This window comes from Dromiciops gliroides, chromosome 1, assembly GCF_019393635.1.
Source record: "Dromiciops gliroides isolate mDroGli1 chromosome 1, mDroGli1.pri, whole genome shotgun sequence".
In the NCBI taxonomy this organism is placed as follows: domain Eukaryota; kingdom Metazoa; phylum Chordata; class Mammalia; order Microbiotheria; family Microbiotheriidae; genus Dromiciops; species Dromiciops gliroides.
Window position 1 is genome coordinate 268,063,071 of NC_057861.1, and position 17,180 is coordinate 268,080,250.

At 35.4% G+C, this 17,180-nt stretch overlaps 1 protein-coding gene across 1 annotated transcript in view; it reads right to left on the reverse strand.

Annotated features, from left to right (window-relative positions):
* Window positions 1-17,180, reverse strand: part of TOX (thymocyte selection associated high mobility group box) — a 380,331-nt gene that overhangs the window by 43,918 nt on the left and 319,233 nt on the right. Inside the window, exon 5 of the mRNA XM_043988665.1 lies at window positions 1,640-1,870. Coding sequence (XP_043844600.1) covers window positions 1,640-1,870 — 231 coding nt within the window. The remainder of the gene's footprint in view (window positions 1-1,639; window positions 1,871-17,180) is intronic.

Consider the following 17,180-nt stretch of genomic DNA (forward strand, 5'->3'; position numbering starts at 1 on the left):
CTGAGAGAGGCTAAGTATCTTGTGACAGTGACATGGTGACAGTGTCAGATGGGATTTGAAGCAAAGACTCCCTGTCTCAAAGTCCAGCATTCTATCTACAGAACCTTTATTTTATTATATACATCAACACCACAGGAGAATAGCCTAACAAGGTTCTTTGAAGACACTGAATATTACTGGCCTATAACCATCCTGATTTCTGAATACCGCCCAGTGAGATAGAAATTTGGTCAGAAAACAGAGCACTGTTTTGGAGAATGTAGAGATATATCTATTTAGCTTATTCAATTAATTATTCCTTCTTTAAGTAATGTCTGCATTGCCTCTGAACTTGCCTTAAGTAACATGCTTGGGAGGTTTGTCTTATGGGGTATTTTCCTCTCCTTGAACAGAACTCTGTGGCAGCTTATGACTTTTTGGCACAACTCTCTTCTTTTTCCATGAAAGGAACCTCCTTTTGGGCTGGATATTTCTCAGGGTGGCTAAATCAACATTGCAGCCCCTACATTTCTAAAACACAAATGAAGGTTGGTGGGGGACTTCTCTGTGTGACCTCAGCAGCAGTTTCTACTTTGGGGAAACCCACAACTGAGTTAATGTTCACAATACACAGCTATTTTTAAATGTTAAGAGGAGGTGGCAGGCACAGATTCTGTTTCTCCTGACATGATTTTAAGAACTTGATAAAAAGAGATGTAGTACTCTATAAATCAACTAAGAGGCAAAGGCACCAAATGTGGGAGTAACTCATCATTAAGAAGATATTTATATTCTCCAAATCCTCAAGCTACAGATTTTTAAGCATTTCAGTGACCAGCGTGTTCCCCCTCATCATACATGAATCTTATGCTAGCTGCTGCATTATTTAAACGATAATGCCAATTTATCTGATCATTGAAGGGCCGTGGTAAATGTGTTCAAGGATTAGAAAAATGGGGCAAAACTGGGTCACAGTCAAGGGATGGATGGGAGTAACTCCAAGGACCATCTCACTGATTTCCCACTATCCCCTAAGAACTCCCGAAATGCCTCAGAATGTGGCTGAGAAGCAGTCTTCCACTTGGTCTTCCCTTGTGCAGTATTTGGTGATACCATGGGGATGCATTAAATGAAGAAACAAATTGCACATATGTTCCCACTTAACCCAATGTGGACATATGTTCTAGAAGGGTTTGGGTAACATACTTTGGTGGTCTTTAGGGAGTGGTTGAGGGTAGAAGAGCTTAAGCTTTAGGTTAATTTAGCAAAGAGCAAAACTGGGTTTTGACAACAAATGAGTAAACAGTAAATGCTGAAAGAGAGGTGTGGACAGTTTTCAAAACACCCTGAGGATTTTTTCAGTCTTTATGAACACACTGGCAACTCTAGAGAGTGATGTAATCCTGGCTAAGGCATGTAAAGTCCCTTTCAAAAATAATTGCACTATATAAACCTTGAAACAAAGAAAGTAACAGATAGTAGAGCAATAAAATGGTATAAAATTATACGAAAGTCTTTTAAAGTATGGTTCTGATGCCATTTTCTATCATTCATCCTAGCCACTGAAGAAGCCATTCAAAGCACTTAGAAACTATTTCTTTGCAGCTTCCCCAATTTCTACAATCGAGTTAACTCCCACTCCTTTTGTAACACTTCTTACCTGTTTTTGCTCTTCTCCTAAACCATCCCACATCGAGGCCACAATTTTGGAGACTTCACCAAAAGTAGCATTTGGATTTTGGCCTTTGATGGCTGCCTGGGTATCTCGGAAGAATAATGCATAGGCCGAGACAGGCTTCTGTGGCTCATTAGGGTCCTTCTTCTTCTTCTTTTTGGGAGTTTTTGGTTTCTTTCCCATATCAGAAGCAGGCCTTTTCTCTCCACCATTTATCTGGAAAAGGATCATAGTAGAATTACAGAGGGGCCCACTAAAGCATGGGCCAAACCAAATTGCTGTTTCTCATTTAGGCTAACACACACGCACACACACATACACACAATCCCAAGTAGCATTTTTACTTGTAGCTCTGGGCTCATATAAAAGTTGATATCTCATGTGAGCTATGGCTTAGTCCCTCACAGCCTACATAACAAGTCTTTAAAAATATTTTTATTGTCTTTAGAGAATTATTACCCCATTATATTGACTCAGATATTCCTCTTTTTTCACTTTATGAGTTTGATAGTAATCATGACAGTTGCTTGGTGGTTGGTTCAATCACATTTTTTTTTTTGCAGGGCAATAGGGGTTAAGTGACTTGCCCAGGGTCACACAGCTAGTAAGTGTCAAGTGTCTGAGGCCAGATTTGAACTCAGGTACTCCTGAATCCAGGGCTGGTGCTTTATCCACTGCGCCACCCAGCTGCCCCCGGTTCAATCACATTTTAATGGCACTGATTTATACAAACTCTCACACATCCCATTTCTATTAAATGAATTTACTCTCTTCTTTAGTCAAAGAGTTTATCCTAGCTTTTTTGAAATATGGATACTCTCTCAGGTCCCTTGGATCTCTAACATTTCACCTATATGGTCTAGGGAAAAAATACATGTGGACCAACAGGGTCACCATAATAACAAAGTCATCTAAACAAAAAAAGTTGAATGACTATTTGACTTATGACTTTGTGGTATTTCTGAATAAACTAAACAAAAAAAATCAAGACATTTATCTGTATAAAATCCTAAACTGGAAGCTTTCTGAACAGTTTTTTTTAATAGTTTCTGAATCTTCAGAAAGAATCCTCATATATTAGAGGATTCTCCTCCCATTCCCATGCCTTCTAATTCTTCATCAGGATGTAAGAAGAACTCTGCATTTTTTAATATTATGGCAGCTGAGTGAGAATTCTGTCAATTCCTATGGAGCTAGAAAGTGTATAAGTTTTAGAAATGGACTACTGGTTTGTTGTCTGTGGAGCGGCCTTGCTGGTTTATTACTCATATATTAGCCACCACTAGATGATTTTTTCTTGGGAGGGGGAGGGCAGAGCAGCTTATGAAACCATCTAGTAAGGTATGGAGGGAACACACATATGATTGTAATAAAGTATTGCGGCAGCTAGGTGGCGCAGTGGATAGAGCACCTGGAGTCAGGAGTACCTGAGTTCAAATCCGGCCTCAGACACTTGACACTTACTAGCTGTGTGACCCTGGGCAAGTCACTTAACCCCAATTGCCTCACTTTAAAAAAAATAAAGTATTGCAACTTTACATATGTGTTTATTAGACCAGAGAGTCACATTACATAAACAATAAAAACCTCACTTGTTCAGAATAACTGGTGGCATGGCTTGTATGAAAGAATGATAAGCCAATAATAAGGGTTTCTTTAAATTTATGAAATGGAAGAAATCAACTAGAGAAACAATGGAAACATTCCATAATGATAGTGCAAAAAAATTTCCTCAATAATCAAAAGTATATAGCAAAAAGGCTTTCAGACTACTAGGATTTATCAAAAGATTTATCAATAAAGAACTGACAGAGACAATAGAGATTATCTAGTGCAATCACCAATTTTATAGATGAGGAAACTGACAGCCAGTGATGTTAAGTAACTTGCCTGAGATCGCAAGGGTAATTTCAGCAATAGAGTCAGGATTGAAACCTCAGACTCTACAATTGCTGCTTTTTTGGGATGGGGCCTGAGCCCTTGCTTAGCACATAAGAATTTTCAACTAGGAATTATATCAAAGGTAAGAGATAATTAGTAGATACTATATATGAGAATGATATGTTTAAGGGGAAGCTTAATTTTCATTGTACTTATAGAAGAACAGGATTATGTAGGTAAGTGGAATATACTGATTGGCTGGACATTTCCATTTTGGCAAAGGAATTTGATCCTAAAATGATATGACTGAAACTAATGGGACAAACAGTATAGGTAGAGAGGAAAATGAGAAGGCACAGGTATATATAATGGCAGAGGGTGTATAAATCCTTTTAAACATCAACAAAATTGAGTTGGGATCAAAGTGCATCGTAGATTGCTTCCTCTGTATATATAGAGCCATTTTTGGAATGGTAAAAGTAGCTGTAGCAAATGCTTACATCATAAAGTATTCATATTATTCTGTATTCCCAGGGTCATATGAACAGAGGGAAAGGAAAGCTAATAATGCAAAGAAATTCAATTCTCAAATTACCTTTTGGTAATTACTAACTTTTGGAGTGAAGAGTGCAAAATATACAGGATCTACTTAACTGATAAAAGACATGTAGATAATATACCAAATCCTAATGATATCCACTGGAAAAAAACTTTCATGAAAAAAAATAAATTGCTAGCTTAAACAAATGCCTATCGTTTAACAGGTACTGGGTCAGAAGACTGGCATGGTTTCTTTGGTGCTCTCATCTATATAAGAGGTTTTAGTTGAAACCTGGAAACTACAGACTGTTGAGTTCATACTGGGCAGGCTAATGGAATTTATTATATTAGGCAAGAATCTCTTAACATTTAGGCAAATATGACCTGGATTCTGAAAGGGAAATTATCATTAACTAATTTATATTATAGTACTTTGGGGGATCAATAAATCAGTAAATAAGGAAAAAATAGAAGACATAATTTAGTCTTTCAAAGATTTTTGACAAGGGTCCCCATCAAAGGCAATTAAAAAAAATGAGTGATCAGTGTTTAGGAACTTTTTAAAAATGAAAAGTAAACTGACCAAGAAATAGGAAATAAAGAGTAGGGAAAAATGTTCACTCCTATGTATGTACTAGTAATAGTTCCAGTAGTTACAAATTGTTTTTCAGAATTAAATGAAGGGGGAAATATGAAATGAAATCTTTAAGTTTGTGGATATTAAATTCTTCTGAATAAGAAAAAGCTTGTGATAAGAGACCAAACTCTCAATAGTTGAGTGCTAACATGCATGATAATAGTATTTTAAATGGTTTAACAATCTCTGCCAACCATACCTTCTTGTTTACACTATTAATCTGCATAACAAATATTGCCTTTATTGACAGTATCTGGCAAACTTTACCTCAAGCTGCTGTGCCTATTCTAAATGAATATAATCTATATTAAAAGTTTGCAATAATTAAGGGAGGAAATATTTGCTAACCAAAATATCAAGTTTTGACAATTTGCATAAAATAATGGATTTGCTTATTATTCAAGAAAGTGAGCATTTTAAAGATTTTTATATTCTGGGTAACTACTAGACTATAAATTAGATGAAGACAAGTTAGAAATATTGGTTTAATCTAATAAGATGGAATTTTAAAGGGATAAATGTACATTTCTATACTTGGGTTCAAAAACTAACTATACAAGTATGTGCTTGTATTTGGGAGGGGGCAGCTCATATGAAAAATACCTGTGGTTTTTTGATGAAATACAAACCTAATAAAATCAATGGTCTGACCACAATAGTCAAAAGAGATAATTCAATCTTAAGTTAAATTAATATAAACATAGTTTTCTGAATAAGGGAGGTGACAATTTTTTTGTATCCAGCCTTGGTGAGATCATATTTATTGTCTTGTCTTCAAGCCAAGGTACCATAATTTATGAAGGACTTTGCCAGACTAATGTACTTCTAGTCAGTGATCTAGATAGTGATAGAACTTGAGGCCATGCCATAAAAGAATCAGTTGAAGGAAACAGGGCCATTAGCCTGGGGTAAAGAAGACTTAGTAGAGACATCATAGCTGTCTTTAAGTCAAAGTCAATCACTGGCAGGTGGAAGATGAATCATACTTATTTTTCTTGATCTTGACTATAGAACAGAAGCAATGAGTAGAGATTGAAGAGTAGATTTCTGCTTGATCTGAGGAAGAATGGCCCAGGAAAAGGGCTAAAAAAGAAGTTCGATAGGCAACATCAGGAGGTAACGAACTCCTTATCCCTGGCGGTCATTAGTAAGAAGCTGGATGTCTACTTCTTTAGTCCAATAGAGATGGGACTAAATTATCACAGAAAATCACTCCCAGCTCTACGATAGCTCACCCAGTGCCTACCAACATATGTACTTCATAAATATCTGTTTAATTGGGCTGAAAGAACTACATTATGAAATCATTGCAAATTCATTCTCTTCATGTTCTTTGGGGAGAGCCTTAGGTGTTTTACACAGCATCTATTATCAATGAAGAATCCAGGGTACATGTTAAAGAACATAAGCCAACATTAAAGTCTGATTTTCCTCTTTTGTCAAATATGAAAAGCAATGATGTCTAAAAGAAATAGAACTCATCCAGGAGCTGGCCTGGGTGTTTGAATTCTGAATTTGCCATGAATTCAGTGTACCAAAAGTGCACAGCAAGTTGACTAGGTGCATAATCTCTTTGGGACTTGAGGTCCAAAAATGAGAAAGTTCTACCTCATTGTGGTTTGAGGTCTGATGAATATAAGTCCTAAGGTGGTCTAGAGGAGCAATGTGGGGCAACTGGCCATTTTCTGGCTTTTTTGGGGGGTATTTTTCCAGCATAGTAGAGAATGCAACACTGGTCTGCTGGGTGCAATGTTGCATATCCCAGAATCAGGGAGATTTGCCTGTTGTACTCTGTAGACTCTGGTATGTGAAAAATATAGTTGCTCGTTATTGTGTCTGTTATATTTTAAAGGAACATAACTATGATTGGGATGACTGTATAAACCAGTCATTGATCATATTTTTTGAATTATAGTTGGTTTTCTGACCATGCATTATTTGAGATGAACACAATTAGGATGGCTATGGTGTTCTGAAATTAGCTAAATGGATGCATAATCAGTCAATAAACACTCATTTTGAGCTTTGGCTAACTTCTGAAGCCCACATAGTTGAATGGAAACAAATGAGTCTGTGTCTATAAAGAGGCTTGAATTTTTAAACACTACATCAAATCATAAAATTTCTAATGTTGCCAGGGCTTTGAGATGGGAAATTATGAAATGAAATTTAAGCTGTGTCACAATGATCTTAAAAATAGAGAGGAAAGCATATGAAGTTCTCCTCCCCCACCCCCTAGGATGTAGACTTCCAACAATCCTTCTCTAAATTCTAGGCCAAGCCAACAGAGACACAAATCTTGTCTAGGAAAAAACAACAAATTAATGTTAACAACATGGCAAGTGGTTAGGATGAGACCTTAATTTTGACTCCCATCAGCCATGGAGATGTCACCATTAATTAAAAAAAAGGCATAGAAAATTATTTTTACTTATGAATCATGCACACATGCACACATACACAAACGCACACATTTTTGTAACCTACTGATAGGCACAGATTTATTCCTCAAAATCCCTAGAGGTGTACTTAGCTCTTAATAATCCACCTCCTGTCATGGCTTATTGCTTAATTATAGTGATGTATTTAACTTATTTATCACAAGAAAACAATAATCTTTCACTTTAAAAAAGCATGTGCTTACTGTGTTGCTCAGATAATAGATCTTAAGACTACAACATCTAGGAGTTAAGACTCTCACGGAAAGCGCCTCACTGATATCGAAATGTCCCTGGAGAAGTTGAAAATGTCTATAAGCATATTTAAAATAAACGGCAGTCGTACTCAAGCCTTTAATGGAGCTAGGAGAGCGGTTTTATGCACACTATCTTGCAGTAATCGCTGTAGTTTAAAATAGATTTTAATCAAGCGCCATCTGCATAATAGGCTGAACAAACAACATCAAACTCTACTTATAAGTCTTATCATATAAAGTAAATATTGTAAAGTCTCCACCGCATAAACAAGACCTAGAACAATACTTTGGTGGCAATGGTGTTTCTGTTGGTGAAAGTTTTGCTAATAAATGCTTGAACTATTTAAATTGTCCCTTTATTTCTTTATGCCATCTATAAATTAAGACTATTTGAGGATATTCAGAATTTGGAAAGCAAATTTTATTTATCACATTTGAGAACAAATTCACAGAAGCAGGGGAAATAAGAACAAACATGATAAATCCAGCAAGCTTGTGTTTTCCCCTTCACAATCATATTTATTACTATAATTATTGAATAGCTATTGCATTATGCAAAAACATGAATTATAAAAATATACACAGAGTCTAATATACTGTTTTGTATCTATTTCAAAGTTATTAAAATAATTGATGGATAAACATCTTGGATTTTACTCAGTAAAATTCAAAATTAAGTTCAGGTGACCTTAACACAGCCACTCAGAGTATACTCTTCAACTGAAGTAAGTAGTTGATTTACAATATGCATGAAAAAAAATAGGAGTTGAATGGAATGCAGTGGAAAGAGCACACTGGATATGAAGTCAGAGGAGCTGGGTTCAATTCCTGTCGCTGGCAGTCACAACTTGTGGAGTCACTTAACTTCTTTAGGCCCAAGTTTCCTTAAGTGTACATAAGGCGGTTGGACCAGAAGATATGCAAAGTTTGTTTATCTTTGTCTCCATGACTGGTTGTTTACATCATATTTACTAGATTTCCCTCTTCAACCCTTCATTTGCCTATATAAACATAAATTTACTTTAAAAAATATTGGATCCAGGTTCCTTCTGCATACGAGGGAGCAAGATTATCTTGGGCCAGTTTGCCAAAGAGCCTGACAACTGGGCATAGGGGTTTCATTCCTTGTGTTTTCATTAATTTGGGAAGTGAGTTTATACATGGTACTTAGGCCATGTCTAGAAACAAAAAGTCCTTGGGAAGAAAATAGTACAGAAGAATTTTGTTTTGTGGCTTTTGGAAACATTTACAGATAACTATTCCCTGAGGAATAGTTGGGTAACTGAATGCGGGGGGGGAAAAGTTTTCCGTCAGTTTTTGTTATGAGCTCAATCATCTAACCTATTTCAGTTTTTTTTTTAAGTTAAGTATTTCTTATTTCCCTAGTAATTAGTATTCTTCCAATTGTTTTATATATTTTTTGGCATATATTTTCCAATTATTTACCTGTTTACATCTTTTCTTCTCACCTCTCATCGCTATGTAGAACGTAAACATCTTGAAGGCAGAGACAATTTCATTTTTTGTCATTAAATCTCCTGCCCCCATGTTACAATGTATGGCATAGACTAGGCTCTTAATAAATGCTTTTTGAAATGTATAGACATTCACACTTATTTAATTGTTGAGGCACAAAGCATAAGGTAATTCTAAAGATAAATGCTTTGCTAAAGGTGAAGTGCTAAAAATGTTAGAGAAAAAGTGACTTTACCTTTACTATCACTCTGAAGTGATTTTATAAAATATTTATAAGAATCAGTTTGCATATATTGTTACAGGTCTCCTTTAAGAATGTAAGCTCTTGGAGCCATGCAGTGACCCGACTGTTCTGGAAAGTAATTTAGAACCATAACACAATAGTCACTAAGCTATGCATGTTGCTTGACCAGTGGTACCATTAATAGAAATATATACCAAAGAGGATAGAGAAATATATATATATATATATATATATATATATACACACACACACATATATATGTATATGTATATATACACATATACACCCACATATATGTGTATATATACACATATATATTTATAGGCACACATACACAGATATGTGCAGATACATACATGTACATAAATATTTGTATGCATGTACATACACACATATACACACATATACCAACATCTTTTGTTGCAAAGAATTAGAAACAAATGGGGCATGCATCAATTAAGGAATGACTGAAAAATTATAGCCTAGGAATATAATGGAATATTATTATGCTCTAAAAAATGATGAAAGGAATCAATTCAAAGAAACCTGAGATGACTTCTTATAAACTGATGCAGAGTCAAGTGAAAAGAACTAGGAGAAGTTTTTATTGTAAAAGAAAAGGGCTTTGAAAGAATTAAGAATTTTGATCAGTGCAGTGGAACAACTGTTAACTCTAGAAGACTGATGATGACAGCATTCTTGTATATCAGAAACAAAACTCTGCAAGAAGAGATAGTAAGAGATACCCATTTAAAATAACTATAGGTAGTAAAAAATACCTGGGATATACCTATTAAAAACTCAGGAACTACAAGAACATAATTATAAAAAACTTTTTATAAAAATAAAATTAGATTTAAATAATTGGAGGAATATTAATTTTTAATACCTAGGCAGGGCCAATATAATAAAAATGACAATTTAACCTAAATGAATTTATATAGTCACTGCCATCACAATTAAATTACCTAATTTTTAAATGACTTAGAAAAAATAACAAAATTCATTTGGAAGAGCAAAAAGTCAAGGATATCAAAGGAACCGATGGAAAAATGTGAAGGAAGGAAGTTTAGCAATACAAGATCTTAAACTATATTATAAAGCTGTAATTATAAAAACTATTTGGTACTGGCTAAGAAATAGAAAGGTAGATAAGTGGAACAGAGTAGACATACAATCGACAGCAGCAAATAAATATAGTAACCTTGGATTTCACAAGGGTAAAGACTTAGGTTTTGGGGGTAAGAAATCATTATTTGGTAATAATTATTGGGAAAACTGGAAAATAGTCTGGCAGAAATTGGGCACATCAATATCTTACACCATTTAGCAAGATAAGATTAAAATGGATACATGACCTAGATATAAAGAGAGATGTTACAAGAAAATTTGAAGAACATGGAATATGTTACTTCTCAGACTTATGGATAGGAGAACAATTTACACATAAACAAGTGATGGACAGCAGTGTAAGATGTAAAAAAGATAATTTTAATTACATTTAATGAAAAAGTTTATGTACAAATAAAACAAATATAGTCAAGATCAGAATGAAAGCAAAAAATTGGGAAAAGATTTTTATAGAAAGATTCTCAGATAAAGGTCTCATATTTCAAATATAGAAATACCTTTGTCAAATCTATAAGAATAAGAGTCATTTCCCAATTGATAAATGGTCAAAGGATATGAAGAGGTAGTTTTCTGGTAAAGAAATCAAAGCAAGTTGTAGTCATATGAAAAAAATGCTCTAAATCATTGTTGACTAGAGAAATGCAAATTGAAACAACCTTCAAGTATCACTTTATACCTATCATATTGGCTAAAATGACTGAAGGGAAAGGTAAGAAATGTTGGAGAAGATGTGGAAAAATAGGAATGTTAATTCAATGTTGGTGGAACTGTGAACTGATCTAACCATTTTGGAGAGCAGTCTGGAGTTATGCTCAAAGAGTTATTAAACTACCTATATTCTTTGACCCAGCAATACCACTACTAGTTCCATTTCCCAAGATGATGAGGAAAAAGGAAAAGAAACTATAGCAGCTCTCTTTGTGGTGGCAAATAACTGGAAACTGCAGGGATGCCCATCAATCGGGGCATGGCTGAACAAGTTGTGGAATAATACTATGCAATAAGAAATGATGATCTTGATGAACTTAGTAAAACAGAGATAGACTTGCAGGAAAAAAATGAAAAATGAAAGGAGCGGCACCAAGAGAACCCTGTATATGATAACAAAAGTATTGTTTTTAAGAACAACTTTGAGTGACTAAATCAATTTTAACTATTATATATACCCAAATTAGCTACAAAGGACATGAAGAAACTATCTGCACCCAGAGAAAGAATTGATAAATAGACTATAGAATATTTTTACATATATGTGTGTAATATATATGAAGTAATATATAGAAGTATTTATAGTAATATATGGAAGTATGTATAGAACAGTTTTACATACACACATATTTGTTTCTTTTTTTCTTTCTTTCTTTTTTTTTTTGTGGTGAGGCAATTGGGGTTAAGTGACTTGCCCAGGGTCACACAGCTAGTAAGTGTTAAGTGTCTGAGGCCGGATTTGAACTCAGGTCCTCTTGAATCCAGGGTGGGTGCTCTATCCAGTGTGCCACCTAGCTGCCCCACACACATATTTGTTTCTAATGGTAGCCATTTCTAGGGTGGGTGAGGGGGTTATAAGAAAAAAAAAGAAAGTTACATAATAACTTTATTATATACTTAAAAGGAATAGCAAGTTGTACATAATAGATTTGCACTTTCATGTAAAATCATTCCCCCCCCCCATTCTACTGTAATGGAAATTCTTTTTTATTTCTTGAGTTTAGAATAAAATAAATGAAATTAAAACATTAAATATAAAAGAAAAAAAAAGACTGATGATGAAACAGATTTCTCACCTCTTGGTAGTGAGGTGATATACTGTAGGTATAGGAGACCTGTATTTCCATTTACAACCTTAAAATAAAAAATTGACTTTGCTGGGCTTTATTTTTTGTTACAAAGAAGGGCTTTAATTTAGCAGAGGTGTGGGTAAATAGTGGGATACAAAAAGCAAAAAGGGAAAAGAAAAGAGCATTAACAGACCCTTTTAAAAATAGACATGGGAGAACAGAGAGGGGCTCAGATAAGGACACAGACAAGCATGGCAATGTTGGTTCAACCACAGTAAAGTTGACATAGTAAAAAGAACAAGCTGATTTTCAGTACAATCCTCATTTTCAGGGCTTCTTTGCATGTGAAAATGTTTCATGGTTATTGACAATTTTTTAGAATATAATAAAGCAAATTTTAAAATAATAATGTAAGTTCCTTGAGAGCAAATTTTATTCCATTTTTTGGGGAGGGGGTTGTTGTTTTTGAAACCCTAGGGCTTAGAAAAGTGCCTGGCACATAGTAGAATCTTAATAAATGATTGCTGATTAATTGGTTGATTAAGGCATTTCCCTCTTTTTAAGGAGGATATTTCTCCAAGTGTCTACTTCTTCATTACTACGCTCTCAATGTATGAGCCTCAAGAAGAACTGGTATACTTGTGCCCTATGTTAAAGAAATTAGATACAAAAATATAAATTTATTTGTTTTAGATGTTAATTTTATCATAAAATCATAGATTTAGAGGGGAAAGTGACCTGAGGAGCAATCAGTTTTAAATCTCCCATTTTACAGATGAGGAAACTGAGGCACAGAGAGTTTAAGTGACCTCCTCAGGATCTCAGTTAGTAAATGTGATTTGAACTCAAGTCTTTGTGACTCCAAGTTCAACTCTATCCACTACACTTAAAGGGCATGCCCACCCTTAAGGGGCTGAATATAGCCAGCAAAGAAGACTGATAGGAAGCAAGAAGAGAGGTAAGAAGATAACTAGAGAGCATGTGATCATGAACATCCAGGGAGGAGAAAGTATCCAGGAGGAAAAGTAGCTAATAGTGTCAAAGACTAGAGATAGATTAATAAGGACAAGGATTCAGTAAAGTTCAGGATAACTAGCAATTAGGAAAACATTGGTAACTTTGGAGAGACAACTTTCAGTTAAGTGATGAGGTCAGAAGGCAGACCGCAAAGGGTTGAGAAATGAATGAGAGGAGATGAAGCACAAAAAATAAGTGTAAACAACTTGTTTTAGGAGTTCAGCTGTGAAAAGGAAAAGAAATATAGGATGATAGCCTAAGGGTTAAATAATGTGCCTTTTGATTTCTTTCTTGCTTTTTCTTATAAAGGATGGGGCAAACTTCAGTTTGTAGGAAGGAGGGAAGAGAGCAAGATAGAAGTAGATGGGAAGGATGTATTTGGAACCACTGACAAATGAAATACTCAGAAATGAAGATGACAATGTATATGAAATTATAGAAGATGTGAAAGGAAAAATGATTCAAAATTTACAGAGCTTTTAATTTTTTTGGGTGGGGCAATGAGGGTTAAGTGACTTGCCCAGGGTTACATAGCCAGTAAGTGTCAAGTGTCTGAGGCTGGATTTGAACTCAGGTCCTCCTGAATCCAGGGCTGGTGCTTTATCCACTGCATCACCTAGCTGCCCCTTAAATTTTCAAATGTAGAGCCTACATATGTTCATAGATTTGGAGATCAAAGGAATCTTAGAGGTCATTGACTCCAACACTTTATGTTACAGGTGAAGATCCTGAGGCCTTACAGACATTAAATTACTTGCCTAGGTCACAAACCTAGTGAGTGTATGAGATAGGATTGGAAGTCAGGTTTTCTTCACTCCAAGTCAGTGTTGTGCTGACTATTCCCAAGGTTCCTCATCAGAACCCACCTCTTTGGCATGAATCAAAGACTATATGTACCTTTAAATTCAGAAGAGCAGATATGTGGGGAACGGATTGAAAAATAAGATATAACTTCAATTGTTTGATTTTTTTGGTTTGTATCTGTGATTTCATTCCTATAGGAGGAACTCCTGGCAAAGAAATTGCGTGGACTACTCTAGATAGGCAACTGTCCTGTACCACATCATTTGAGAGAGAGCTCTGGGGGGCACTGAGAGGTTAAATAACTAACATCTAGTATGTGTCAGAGGCAGGCCTTGGGAAACGGTCTTCCTGATTCTGAAGCTAGCTCTCTGTCCTCTTTCTATGCTGTCTTGCTATATATACACATAGTTTAGAAAATTGAGTTTCCTGTCCTCTGTACATCCATTGAACAAGTTCCTTTGTATAAATGGTAAGGCTCTATTGAAAGAACAAAAACACAATTTGTTTTTAAAGATCCTTATTTAAGGATTTTAAAGATCCTTAGCCTGGCAATTGATAAAAGGAAAGGCACTGCCAAATGAACAGGGCTTCCAATGCCAGCAACTTTTCAGTTTCCTAAAGTACCAGTTGCATTATGAGCACTGAATTATATGATTTAAAAAATAAGCATCTAGCGCATGGGCTTACTTTTGTTCAATCCATATGCTTTCTGTAATGATGCCTGGAAATTCATCCAGTCTATGACATAAGGCTACTGAGGCAGCTTCATAACAATACGAAAGGTGTGCTAGGTACTATTTTGGAGAGTGATATTTATTTTATTTTACTTACACTGTGCCCATTTTGCCACAACAATTTCTTTTCTCCTTAGAGACAGGTTTTTTTTTTTTTTGTACATAATTATCCATCCAGATCAACTTAGGTCAGTGGTGCTTTCAAAAGACTTATCAAGGGGCAGCTAGGTGGTGCAGTGGAAGAGCACCGGCCCTGGAGTCAGGAGGACCTGAGTGCAAACCAGGCCTCAGACACTTAACACTTACTAGCTGTGGGACCCTGGGCAAGTCACAACCCCAATTGCCTCACTAAAAAAACCAAACCAAACCAACCAAACAAAAAAAACCAACAAAAGACTTATCAAGAAGAAGAAAAAGTATCATGGGGAAAGGCAAGGTTTACAGGTTTGGGGGCTGTCTTTAATGCATTTCATGGTCAAGTTCTAACTGGTGATTTAAATTACATCTTAAACTAAAGTGGCTATAGTACAGTAATCTATCTATCTATCTATCTATCTATCTATCTATCTATCTATCTATCTATCTATCTATATCAATCCCAGTTACCTATTAAAGGAAGATTTTGGGTTGACCAGCAGAATGCCCACATGTTTTCTGCAGAGACTCGGGCTGGTGAGTTTTATGCAGGGAAAAGAGGTGAAAAACTTAATCTACAAATGAGATGGGAGCATGAATTTAACTGAGAATATAAACAAGACACAGAAAACTACACAGGCTTGATCAGAGTAAAGAGAAAAAGAACATGCAAATGCATTCTTATATTAGTAGAGAAGGATGGACAAACGTACTAGGAAAAGAATAATGCTCAAATGTGCACAATTTCAGCAAAAGTAAAGGTGAACATTAAAAACCTAATAGAAATGTACAAACTGATCTTTAAGGAGGTAATTGTTATATTACGATACTATACTTATTTTTTCCTTTGTGAATGCTTTATTTATACTTTTTTTGTTTGGTTCCATCCTTTTCACTTCTAACTTAACTCTTCTTTCTTCTCCCTCCATCTCTGGGCCCCCAGCACAACCCCTTCTTTGTGCCAACTATGCAGAGATAAGCAAAGCAAATCATAGCTATGTTTGTAAAGGTAAAGGCAGTATTTTTCAATGAAGCTATTTTGTAAGGGGATATGAATCATCCATGGGAAATCAGCTCTTTGATGTTATTGGAGGGGAATGGTGCTTTTGGGGTTCATTTTGGCTGAAATGCACCTTCGTTGGAGAGATGCCATCAGAATTCCCACATTACTTAATCATCTTATTTAAGATACTGAATCCATAATTTAAGACACTGGATTGTCTATATCCCCAAATATCAGATTATCTGGTTTGTGCATTATCCATGATGACCTATGTTCTTCCATTCTAAACTATGTCCTATCTTGGTGACAACAGGGAAGAAATCAAATTATGAAAGAGTAGAGTTTTCTTCTTTATGGTTGATTGTATAGTTAAGGTTATATTCTTTTTTGGGGGGGGTGGGGCAATGAAGGTTAAGTGATTTGCCCAGGGTCACACAGCTAGTAAGTGTCAAGTGTCTGAGGTCAGATTTGAACTCAGGTTCTCCTGAATCCAGTGCCAGTACTTTATCCACTGCACCACCTAGCTGCCCCCCATTAAGGTTATATTCTTTTTTTTTTTTTGCAGGGCAGTGAGAGTTAAGTGACTTGCCCATGGTCACACAGCTAGTGTCAAGTGTCTTAGGCCAGCTTTGCTTTATCCACTGGGCCACCTAGCTACCCCAAGGTTATATTCTAAAGCCATATAATCTAAAATTTCTTATTTTTTATATTAATCTCTACTTATTTTTATCTCTTCTTCAATAGCAAAACAATTAGAGAGCTGACTGTCAAAGAAAGTCTACCACAAGTATCAAAATGCCAGTCATTCAAAAGAGCATTTATTAAGCACACTTCCCTAGAAAATCTAGACATGCCTACAGACATATAGGTCTGCTATCACGGAACGTCATTCAACACATGAAAACACATCAGGTAGAATGATTTTATGGCAGGATTTGGAAACTTTGTGATTAGTTTTGGTAATATCCTGTTGGTAAAAGTACTGAAAAATGAGATTGGCTGGGGCAGATTTTATTGGGCCTTCTCTGCAGTATGAAATAAAGCAGCATACCATAATGTTGACTATGGTAGCACATTGTCTTTGATTTTCTGGGAGAGGTTAGATGAAAGTGAAAATGCTATTCTTACTTTCAAAAAAGGGAAGAGAATAGAATTTTCAAATTATAACATTGTGGTTTGAGTTCCATTTCTGGAAAATACTAGAATATCAAGAAATAAACAACAAGAGATGGCTAGTAAATATTTAGCAAAAGAAACTGTGATCAGAAGGCTCTAGCATGACTTAACCAAGAACAGGTCATTCCAGACAACCTTATTTCCTTTAGAGACAGGGTAAGAAGAGGAGTAGCTAAGAGGGATTCTACAATTTAGTTATATTCCTATCAATTAAACAATTGTTTATTAATCCAAGATAGGAATGGGGGATACAAAGATAACAAGGAAATAGTCCT